Raw genomic sequence first — 12,369 nt, forward strand, 5'->3', positions numbered from 1 at the left:
CCCCTCCATTTCCTCCTCCCCCTCCCTGATCGTCGAGCTCTGTCGCCACCACCACTCCATTCCCTCACGCATTTGCTGCCTCCTCTCCATTTGCCCCGCCGTGGCTAGCCTAGGCTGAGCTTCGATTGGGCAAAGGGACGGGTTGGCCGCCGCGCGCATTGATCACCTGAGAACGACTAACCCCTAACATTTAACCCCCTAACCCTTTCATTTTCAGTTTCGCTAACCTCTGACTCTTTCTTTTTGTTTCGCTAACCCCTAACTCACTAACCCGCCAACTCCTTTACTTTCGTTTCGCTAACTTCTAACTCGCTAACAAACTAACCTCCAACCCTTATCTTGCACTAACCCGCTGACATTTATCCCCTAACACTGTGTGTTCGCTTGTTGCCGACGATCGAACACGTGGTGTGTGCGAGGACGAACAGCAAGCCTAGGATGATCCGTGAGCCGACCGTCGACGCCCGTCGACATTGCACGGTGTGCCGCTACTCGGCTACCGCAATGTGAGCAACTCCTCCTTCCCCTCCTTGCTCTCCCTCCCATCGTCGCCCTTAGTTTTGTTGATCGCCTCCTCCTTGCGTGGCCGACACCTAGCCGGAGCGCGCACCATCCCTCTCCCACGCGCCTGGCCGCGCCGCCGCGTAGCCTAGCCTGGCTACCGGCTACCGCCGCACCGTCGCCTGCGCCGACACGCCCGGCCGCTGCCCCGCCGACGTCTTGGCCTCACCCAGGACGCCGCCGAGTGGCCGCGCCATATGCGCGGCATCGCCGTATCACGGCCACCTCGAACCGCCATGGCCACCACCCTCGCACCAACAAACTGAACACCGTCATCGCGCCCTCCATCCCCAACCTAACCTATTAAGTTGTATGCACCAGTTACACCTAAAAGCCTAAGCTGATAGGAAAAGGCCTAAGCTAATAGGGAAAGACGGGCAATTCACTTTATACACTCCAACACTCCCCCTCACGCGAGACCCCCTCAAGTCTTAAGAGTGGAATATTGGAGTGGGCTGCAATTATTTTTATTTAATTATGCGCCAGCCAGGATTCAAACTCAAGACCTCTGGCTCTGATACCATATTAAGTTGCATGCACCAGCCAGTTACACCTAAAAGCCTAAACTGAAAGGGAAAGGAGGGCAATTCACTTTATACACTCCAACACAACCGGCACCCCAACCTCCCTCCTCCTCTCCCTCACGCCGTCGCGCTAAGCCGCACGAGGCCAAGCCACCGTGCCCAACCATGCCGCCGCGCCTTGGTTGATACTCCGCCCAGCCGCCGCCCTCGCGCGCGTCGGCCGTCGCCAGGACGCCGCACGACATCGACGCCCCGGCATCCTCCTGCCAGAGCCGCCGCTCCCTTCCTCTTTCCCCGAACCGGCCTCCCAAATTCACCGCCGCCCCCAACGCCTCCAGCTCATCCCATCACCGCCGCCGCTTCGCATCAAGACGCGACGCCGCCGCCTCTGCTACACCAACCGAGCTCCCCTACTTCCCATGCCGCCGCCCGACGCCCTTTCCCCAAATTCACCGGCGCCAACCCTCCACATCATCCCCGCCGCCGGCCTCCACCCCTCCCCGTGCCAATGTCGCTCGGCCCACACCCGAGCTGAGCCGACGCCGCCACCCCCGGTCCCAACCTCCATCCCCGCCAGCAAGCCCCTCCCCTCTGCCTGCCGCCGGCGTCCCCATTCCCCATGGCCGTCGTGCCGCCCCTAGCGCCGACGAGCCGACGCCCCAGGCCGCCTCCCCCTCCATTACCGCCGCCAAACACATCCACCCCGTCGCCGCACCACCCATCCCTCTCTCTTTTTTGCGCATGAGGAGAAGCCGAGGGAGGAAACAGAACGATAGAAAGAGATAAGACGAGAGATTGAGAAGGATCGGGAGAAGGAGAAAGAAAAAGAAATAAAAGGTAGGACCCACCCTTTGGACTTCCGTTCGTGAGCCATCTCTCCTCCATGAAGTCTACAACACCTCCCTGACTCCTCCAGGACAAGCCCAAACACCAAGGCCTCTGTTGAAGTCTATGTTACCCCCTAGCCGAGCCGAGAGATGGAAAAAGTACACCGAAGGTCCCTCAGGTTGTTATGGAGTTACAAAATCATTCTCCAACCACAAAACCAGATATCTGGTATCCCTTAACTAATTAAAACCGGTCACAGTAGGTCTTTTAGTGGTTTTGAGCCTGGTTTTGTCCTACGTGGCGGCTGATTCAACGTGGGACCCACATGTCAGGCTGCCACGTCATATTTCTCTCACTTCCCTCCTCTCTCTCTCTCTCACTCTTCTCTTTTGTTCTATGGGCAAGCCGGCTAGCGGCAGAGGAGACCACCAAGGTAAGATAGGAGAGGAGGAGGCGGCGGGCGACAAGACGGCGACGACGCGGCGGCGACGACGACACGGGAGGACACGCGACAATGACACGACGGTGGCGACACGGCGACGGCGATGGCGACGATACGGCGGCGACGACGACGAGGCCTGCGTCATGACGAGGTCGATGTCGCGGGGTTCTATCCCTGTCTCGTACAATTGTTTGCAGCAGTTGTACAGTTTCTTACATTCTTGGCTCTCTTGATGGTAATCCTGCTGACTCCCGTGACGGGTTTCATTCCGAGCTTCATCATGGCCTTGCGGCTCTTCTTCTCGCTCCTGCTCTGCTTGGAGCCTTTATTTACAACTGCACCGTGCTCACCTTCAATTCAAGGTCATCAAAACTGCAAATCAGGCTATAAATCTAGCTATTAGTAATTGCTACAAGAACCGAAGGTAACACCGTTAACGAAATCCAAACACCACGATGCACGGACACGTTTCTAATCAGTAAAACTACTGCACGCTGCCTTTCACATGGACAGATTGCAGTATTAACGAAGACGAAACGCGAAGGAGGAAGAGTGTTACCGTCATCCTCATCACCATCGTCATCGTCGTCTTCATCGCCGTCATCATCATCCTTGGCGTCCTCGACGATGGGAGCATCGTCCTCCGGCTGCGCCTTGGCCGCGGCCTCCTCGGGTTTGACGGGCACCGCGGCGCTGCTCACCAGCTCCGCCTCGGCGGTCGCCACCGGCGTTTGCTCGCTGACCATGTCGAGGAGGAGGAGGAGGATCCGAGCGAGGCTCGCGGTTGCAACAATGACTTGCGGTGGTGGCGCGCGCACCAGGAGAGGCTCGCTGTTGCAACAACTACTTCCGCCACGTCCGCTGCCTCGCTTCTCCGTCTCGCGGCCGCAGCGCCGCCCCCCGTCGCTTCCCCCACTGGCGTCGCGGGCCTCGCACGGCCGCCGCGGAGCTCCGCCGGGCTGCCGCCGTGCTTCCCCATTGCGGCCGCCGTGGCCGCCGCCGAGGAGGAAGAGAAGAGTGAGAGAGAGAGGAGGGAAGGGAAAGAGAGATGACGTGCAGCCTGACATATGGGTCCCACGTTGAATAAGCCGCCACGTAGGATAAAATCGGGTCAAAACCACCCAAGGACCTACTGTGATCGGTTTTGATTAGTTAAAGGACGCCAGATATCTGGTTTTGTGGTTGGGGGACGATTTTGTAACTCGATAACAGGTTGAAGGACCTTCGGTGTACTTTTTCCCCGAGAGATTGATTAACCTACATAAGTCTACATAATACCCTTCTACAGAGCCCATCATTAGCCACCTCATCCACTAAAGTCCACAACACATCCCCTATGCAACCCAGAGCCCTCTCTGAAAGCAGCTCCCCTTCGGTTTATAAACTCTTCCAACTTCGAAAATCCATATCTTTCCAACCGTAACTCCGATTGACTCCATTCAACTTCCATAATCTAGAAACCTCTACGGCTCGGGCGCCCGATCATTTGGAGAAAAATCGAGCGCTGACGTCAGCGATTTACGTACAGAAACTACTTTAAACTGATTTTTCTCTTAAATTATTTATCCAAATCATGATCCGATTGCACCATTAAATTCGTCGTAATTAAATCTTCAAAACAAGACCACACATGAATATATTCCGATGAAATTTTTTTATCTTACTATTGAATTATTTTTAAATGTTGCACGATGTTCCACTAGGTATATCAAAATTGTTTCACTAAGTAGATCGAAAATGTTTCACACGTTTAAATCGGGTGTTGTTTCACCTTATATAATAACAGTGTTTCAGCAAATAGCGAAAGATTGTTTCAGTTCACTGCAACATTTGATCTATACATAGTGAAACATTATAAGTACACTAGGTGAAATATTTTTTGGTGGAACAAAAAAATAAAACAAATTCTCTTAATAGGGGGTTTCCAAAATATATGGGTTTTTTTGTTGCAATGGAATATTTCAGTTCACTACAACATTTGATCTATACATAGTGAAACATCGTGAGTACACTAGGTGAAACATTTTTTGTGGAAAAAAAAATAAACCAAATTTCCTTAATAGAGGGTTTCCAAAATATGTTATTGATTTGTTGCAGGTGGGGGTAGGTATTGTGGTCGGGTCAACGTCATCAACGCGCGCGCGGGGACGGGGGCGGGGAAAGCGACCGATTTTTCCTCCCCCCGCCCGGTCACCCGAAGGCAAGCATTATCGCCATAATCTCCCTAAAATCGATATCTATTTAATGGCACCATTAGTTGTATTGAATGTTGCTTTCTTTTATTTCTTTTAGGATTGTGCGTGGATATTCTTTGGATATTTATCGACGTATCGGATATTTATCGATCACGGGTATTCGGGTTATCTGACTGTTGCGGATATTTCGAAGACATTAGGAACCTATAGCAAGGCAAGTCACTACGCTCTCTTCCTTGAACATATTGATCCTAGATTTATAAATGTTTTGTTTACATATAAATTGCATGCTATTTATAAAGTGCGTACCTATGCTTGATTATGCCTACCCTTGATATTGATTACCTTTATACATGTTGTATGCCTTTGAATGCCTGAGTTATTTATTTATATGCGGTCATTTATTGACATTGCTTAGCACTGCCATTGTAGACATACGCACACTCCATATTTATGTTAGATAATTATGGATGTGGGATCACTCGATGTGAGTGATCGATGATTTGCAGGTGGAGGCATGAGCACCACCTGCCACACACAGATATTTTGCGAAAACCAAAACTTAATGAAACAAAACTATTTCGACTGGGGCGGCATGAGTAAAATATGGGTGGTTCTGGAAATGGTTGGTCGCCGACCCTGGTCAGTTAAGGACCGAGTCAGGAAGCTATGCGGGAAACAAACCGAGTACGACTGCGCTTCTTACGTATGAGCGGACCCGATGGATTAGGAAGCTCTCACGGGGCGGCACCTCAGTCATGGTAAGTTCTGTATGGATACGATGTTGAGTATTGCAGTGTCGGAAAGTGAGTAAAAGCCATGGTAAACCTTAAAATGCACCCTATAATTATATATATAGTAAATATCCCCCAATCCCTGGAGCGCCAGGACTCCCCTCACCATCCGGTAGTAGGTAGGTTGGAGTGCCGGGGTGCAATGGGGGCTCATAGTCCTTGGAGCGGGTGCCGAAATGCGAGAGCGACTGAAAAGCCGGGCCGTGGCAAGTCTCCTGTGTTGGGCAAGCCGCGGAGTGCGGGATTAAAAGCATGCATCCACTGCAATGTGAGTAAACCAATCTATTCGAATAGCCGTGCTCGCAGTTAATGAGTGCCGGGACCTGTACTGTGAGATGCTGGAAAACCCGGGGACTTGAATCCCGGTTCCTCCTCATGCGTGAACCGTGCTAGTTCCACGATCAATAGCTAGCACACGCCTTCACAATCTTGTCATCACATCCATACAAGGAAATACATACATATGCATACAAGGCTTACATAACTTAGCGCAAACGGATGACATACATCATTTTGGGCCAAATGGCCAATAAAAGAGAGTTAAAATGCAGCGGAAAGAATATCGATTATATATGTTCATCGGTATGCCCATCTACCAAACCACACAGGCAACCGACTAGGAATCACCCTAGAAAGAACCATCCTTGAAACTCCGGTACCCGTCGCAAACACTCACATCCTGCAATCAAGACTAAAAACAACAACAAGAGGTGGGTCAATACATACATATTGGCAAACCCTACCCAAACCTTGGGAAGCTTAAAAGTACTTGCAAGCTGAGATCAATGAGGGCTATATTTGTGGTTCATTTTTAGCATAAAGCAAATTTTGATTCGTAATAGTAAATGATAGTAGGTTGCTATGAAATTTGTAAAACAATAAGCATGTAAGTAGAGCATCATAGTAGTAATATAATAGCATCATAATCATCATAGTAATATCATTCTTGTGCCCTCCAAGGCAGCAAGCAACATGTCTCATTCTCAGCCCACACTGGGCAAAATCACCATTTCCCACCTTATCCAGTTTCACCAAACAATTGAAAGCCATAAAACTATACTCATGACACTTCACCAAGTCGCTCATGACCGTGAGCACGGCTAATCGATTAGTTTTAGACTCTGCAGAGTTTGTACAACTTTATCCACATGATATGAACACTCTAGTTTGTTTCGTGCTCGCGAAGCACTACCACACTCTACACATTGAATGCGGTCTAGAGGTCATGACAAAGCCGTTACATTGCTTAATGCCTAACCTTGCATGAGCACGGCAAGTGTTTATCCACACTAGGAGCAACCCAAGTGCCGCTAGGTCGGGGGGCCCTCGCCATCCCTAGCGCCGTGGCAGCTAACACATCCGTTCCCCCGCGAGGCACTTAACCGTTATATTGGACACACTTAGACGCCTAGGCACAACCGCACTAGGTAGCTCCTATAAACCATCATTCCGACTAGTTCATACTACTACGGCCTCCCAATGAAAGGTCAGACATGAAACAACTTAATAAGCTAAGGCCGTCCCATTCCTAGCACATGTGGTTGCACGGTATACTTAGATGGTGACACAAAGTTTGGTCCTTAATTGACTAGGGCGAGCACTCCCCCTATCGATATGCAACTACCACCATATGCACATCACTTGCCGCCCCAGTCTAAAATCATCATTTTTCAGTTTTCCTTTTTCACAAATAATAGAGGCAACCCCTCTGAACAATATTTCCAAATATCCCGAGTTTGAAGAGGGAATACCATGTATTTGTAACCATCGTAAATTTTCTAAGCATGGCTAAGCAAGTAGCTTTAGTTTTAGCTCGAATATACCCACATTGGTGCTTAGACAACACAACAACCCATCCTAGGTGTATCAACAGCAAGGGTAATCAATAAGTCAAGGTAGGCAATGCAACAAGTAGGAGTCGTTCTACCATAACCCAAGTTTAAAACATCTCATGCAATTTATAAATAACAAAGCATTTGCAACATATAGGATTCAACATGATCGAAGGAGGAATTGAAGAGGGCTTGCCTTGATTTGTTGTCACATAATACTTCTCTGGTCCTGCTCACATCACGAATGAATCCACAAATACGCCATCTATTCAATTTTAAACGTAATCCAAATGAACACCAAATAAACACCAAAAATAAATTATGCGCAAACATGCATGATACTGGTGCAGTAGATAGAACATGATTTTAGATGAATTTAGGTGAAAGAATTTTAAATTTTCGATAAAGCATGTGAGAGATATTAACAGTCAAAGTTTTATATGCGGTCAACGACGTAACTAATACTTCTCTATTTAAACTGGCATTGCACACTCTAGTTTTGCAAAATTTGACCTTACAGCATTAAGGAAAATATTATTATAGACCTAACAAAATTTGGTTCAGTTGAAAATGATTTAAGATGAATTAGTTATGCATTTTTTAAGTTTGCCTATTTTTCAGTTTTCCAAATTCCCCGTTTGAACTGTGCTTTTGCAACTCGAACCCTGAGCTTTTATTTTTATTACAAAGAGGTCCTGTCTTCTTCTCCAAACGAGCAGAGACAGAGCAGAGCCATGGCTGAGCTCGATCTCGAGCTCGCCTGCGTCAAACGGCGGACCGAATGAGGTCGGGGTTAAAGGAGAAAATGCAGATAAGGTCTTTGTGATTCCGTTTCTCTATTCATCCCAGCCGGCGGTGGACGGAGATGGCCGGGAACTCGTCGGCAGCTGGGCTACTCAAGGACTGCACATGCATGTGGCAATGTGTTTGCGATCCGAGCAAAGAGATTAAGAGAGACATGCAATAGCACCCTGTGGCTCACAGGAAGCTTACCAGGGGGTCGGCCAAGGGTTGACGAGCTCCGGTGAGGTCGGGCAGCGGGGTGGCGGTGGAGTAGACCGGCGGCGACAGTGACACAGCGATGGCGGGATCTACATCATGCATGCCGAAATCATTACATGCAACATGTACAACACCATCCCAGGTTGCTACTACTGCAAGCAATCGACCAATGGCTCACCGGTTGGACGGGAATCGACGACGGAGGCGCTAGGTCGGAGTCAGACAAGACGGTGGTCGATCTCTCTCCTCGATGGACCATTCTTGGTGATTCTTGGGGCATTTCATAGAGGATGATGAGACGAAGCTAGTGGCGCAGCAGCTCATTCGGATTTGCCTAGGGGCGGCGGGAAGACGGAAGACCCTGCTACTTGGGCATGGATCAAGCTCCTAAATGATTATAGCATGCAGAAAAATAGAGGGAGGTGGCAGAGCTGCTCACCGCATAAGCCTGTCCATGGCGGCTGGCAAGAACAGGAGGTGGCGATGGCGGCAACCATGCTCCAGCGACGGAATCCTGAACTGAGCGGGGAGATCGACGGCAGGCAGCGGCGGCTCTTCATGCCGAGGAGGAGGACGACAGCCATGGTGGATGGTGCAACTTCAACTGGCTTGCATGTCATCACAAACATCGAAAACAGAGCTATTTCGATGTGGTACACGCGTTCCCGTGTGTCCTGTGAGCTTTGGTTCGTCGGAGTGGCCGGGGACTTCATCGAACAGCTGAGGGCTCCCACCGGCGGCAGGGAAGACGGCGGCATTTCGGGCGGATGGAGGCAGTCTTTGATGGGCGAAGTGAGGGTGGTGGAGGAGGAGAGTGGTGAATCTTGTGGGCAAGGTCTTGGGCGCTTTGGCTGGGTTTACGACATAAGTTGGATGGGGATGTCACGAGCTCGTATTCACGTTCACGGCCTCACTGCACAGCGCCCTGTCCTGGCGACATCCAGCAGAACGGATGGGACAACACGGATGGGGAGTCTTCAAGGCTCGAATGGCTGCCAGAGGTGGAGTAAAGGAGAAGGATTTGGTCGGGGCGTGGAGGATTTGGCCGGGACGGCGAGGTGACGAGGTCGACACGGCTCAGCCATACCCGCGCTGGGGCGCGTCCATGTGGCGCGGGAGGTTGGGTCGGCGGACAAGGGGTTGTACAGCGTGGCTTGGGTGCAGGGTTTAGTCGAGAATGCGGGGTGGAGCCAGGTCTGGGACGAATTGAAGACTGGGGCGCTCGTTGTCTTCTTCGGAAGCATAGCACGCCACGTGTTCGACGGATTGCCCAAGAGGGCAGAGTGTGGAGAAGAGGAAGGGAATGGGTTGGGCGTCTCCTGGGGCTTTACTATGGATGACAAGTGGGGTCAGTGCTTCCAGGGCCCATGAACAGAGGAAGGGTGAGTAGATAGGCCAGTAAACACAAGATTTAGTCAAATTCCAGGATTTTTCCCTCTCCCTCTCTTTGAAAATCGATTTGACCAAGATACCTAAGGGTAGACATTATGGTTGATTTTTGTGGAGGTAGGCTGTGGTGCATAGGTTCCATTTTTCAAGATGCCACTCCAAATTTCGAAGTGGATTGCTCCCAGAAATTCAAATAAAAGGGCTCTTGCTGAAGGTTTGTTGAATTTTTAGAGGGGATAAACTGACTGAATAAATTCTGGAAAATTTATATTACTTCATGATAAATAAACTAGTATCTTAATAAATTATATAATGTATATGTTTCTGTTCAATTTGTTTACTATCCTAGGGATGTATCGGCTTAGCCGATGATGATTTTGAATTAATTTAAATTTGATGGGTTTGTTTGGGCTATCAATCTAACTGAGAGCTATCTATGATGCTTAGTATTTATGTTGAGTTTACTGGAATTTTTAGACACATAGATTAGTCAGGATGATTTCATAATTGGTTGTAAGGCATATGAGTGCAATTATCGATGCATATAAAATCCAAAAACAAGCCAAAATAAACATGCAACACACAGGGGGCACACTCTATTCCTTAGCGGTCAGCACAAGAGATTACACCTCGAAATGCTTGGACTTCGCGGTACTAAGATCTAGGCAGGCTGTGCTAGCTCGCGCTTAATTAGTTCGCTCAATTCGCCTTAACACGTGGCCTATGCTTCAACATACTCGCCTTTTATGCTTGCGCATGGCTTGCTCTTCAGCTTATATGGTTCAAAAATTTGCAAGCCATTTGATAGGATTTATTTACTGTAGCCAGGTTAAATAGCTTAAATTTTATTTGTCGTCCCATATTTCTTGTGTGTGTAGGATTTGATTAGTCACGCCAACTCTTTAGGTTTTGTTGATAATATTTAAAAGTGTCATGGCATTCTCTCTAGATTAAACACTCCTTATATTTGACCTTAATTATCATTCAGACATTTAGTAAGAAAAACATTTTTTAGTGTCTTTTATTCTCAAGCATGTGTACTCGAATGCTCTATTGTCTTTATGTGGCCGTGTCTAATTTATTACTTCCCCACATCTTGATTTTCTTTTCTTTGCCAAAAATGCATAGGGAGGAACAACTCCATAAGTTTTTATTTTTAATGATTTCAGAATAACTGATTTTCATATTTTTATTTCTTGGTATGTCACATGTACTACCCTTGACTAGACTCATAGATTTTAATACTGCATAGTGTAGAGATGAGAGACATGAGAACCTTGCCTAATGAGTGGGAAGGTTAGTATAGAGTTGGTATAAGATGAATGTGAGGGTAAACCGAACCAAGCGAGGCTTGGAGAGGTGGATGAACCCTGGATAATTACAACTTCAACATTAACGTTGTTTTTAGTTAAAACTGCTAAGTCATAGGTTTGTGAAATGAATTGTGAAAACTAGCTTTATGCAAATAAACCAAGCCATCCTTGAACCCCTGTGTACATTAGATTCATTTTGTAGTAGTGGCTTGCTGAGTACGTATGTACTCACTCTTGCTTAATTAAATCTTTTAGAAAGATGTTGGAGTCGATTATATTCATGCCATGCTGCTGTCAATTACGTGTCGAAGACGATGGATTAGGGATCATAGATTCACCAGTCGTTGCCTGTGGAGTTGAATGGACCGCAACTGCTTCGCTTCTACTATTCGGTCTACTTCTTTGGAATTTTGTAATGTATGTGACCATGCTTGGTCTATTCAGGACCCATTTGGGATACCCTTGTTTTACTATTGTAGAAACATCTGTAAACGATGTCAGTTGTGATATTATATTGTGCTATATGTGTACCACCTATTGATCCAGAGAGTGATACTATATGACACATGGGATTACCAGTGTATAAAACCGGGGGTCCCCACAGACATACTTTGTAACGTCCCGCCTCTTTTGTAATGTCCAGCCTCTCCCAAGTCGAGCCCGCTTATATCTGGCAACTTTCATAGGTCATAGACTACCCTCACAAGTCTTTTCTGCACGCTTTGTCTACTGATCCAGAGTGGTACTGTATGACACATGGGATTACCGGTGTATAAAACGGGGGGGGGGGGGGGGAGGGGTCCCACAGACATACTTTGTAACGTCCCACCTCTCCCAGGCTTACCCTCATAGCCTACCCTCAATTGCTTCAGGCCTCCCAGGCCTATCCAGAGTGGTACATCTGGCAGCTTTCATAGGTCATAGCCTACCCTCAATTGCTTCAGGCCAAGCACGCTTAACCTTAGAGTTCTTTAGAGATTGGCTTCCGGAAAAGAAGTTGCAACATATTGATATGAGTATTCTATTAATCCTATTAAGCCCTGGTCCGGAAAAGAAGTTGCAACATGTTGATATGAGTATTCTATTAATCCTATTAAGCCCTGGGCCGGGATATCACATCATCACCCCCTTAAGACACCGACGTCCTCATCGGTCAACCCCAGACCAGGAATGTTGGCTGTGCTACCACTTTGTAACGTCCCGTCTAAGTCTTTTCTGTACACTTTACCCTCACAGACACTTTGTCCTCACTCGTGCGCACTTGGGAAACGTTCCGCCTCTCCCAGGTCCCGCCCGCTTACATCTGGCAGCTTTCATAGGTCATAGACTACCCTCACAGATCAACACAAGTCTTTCCTGCACATTTTATCCTCACTCATGCGCACTTGGGAAGAATTTCCCAATCGGTCACCCATCCATAAATTTCGGTCACCCATCCATAAATTGCTTCAGGCCAAGCACGCTTAACCTCAGAGTTGTTTAGAGATCG

The 12,369-nt window shown here is 48.2% G+C and overlaps 1 protein-coding gene and 1 long non-coding RNA gene across 2 annotated transcripts; both read right to left on the reverse strand.

Moving 5' to 3' along the window:
* Positions 1–2,330: 2,330 nt before the first annotated feature.
* LOC127779267 (uncharacterized) lies at positions 2,331–4,444 on the reverse strand. Its single transcript, XM_052305999.1, has one exon. It carries the CDS (start codon positions 3,420–3,422, stop codon positions 2,748–2,750), a length of 675 nt encoding a protein of 224 aa, XP_052161959.1. The 5' UTR covers positions 3,423–4,444; the 3' UTR covers positions 2,331–2,747.
* Positions 4,445–5,764: 1,320 nt separating this feature from the next.
* Positions 5,765–11,112, reverse strand: LOC127779268 (uncharacterized). Its single transcript, XR_008018640.1, has 3 exons — positions 8,357–11,112; positions 8,170–8,267; positions 5,765–7,441 (listed from the first exon to the last, which is right to left on the reverse strand). It is a non-coding gene; the product is annotated as an uncharacterized LOC127779268 (long non-coding RNA).
* Between the last annotated feature and the right edge of the window lie 1,257 nt (positions 11,113–12,369).

This window comes from Oryza glaberrima, chromosome 7 (assembly GCF_000147395.1).
Source record: "Oryza glaberrima chromosome 7, OglaRS2, whole genome shotgun sequence".
NCBI lineage: Eukaryota > Viridiplantae > Streptophyta > Magnoliopsida > Poales > Poaceae > Oryza > Oryza glaberrima.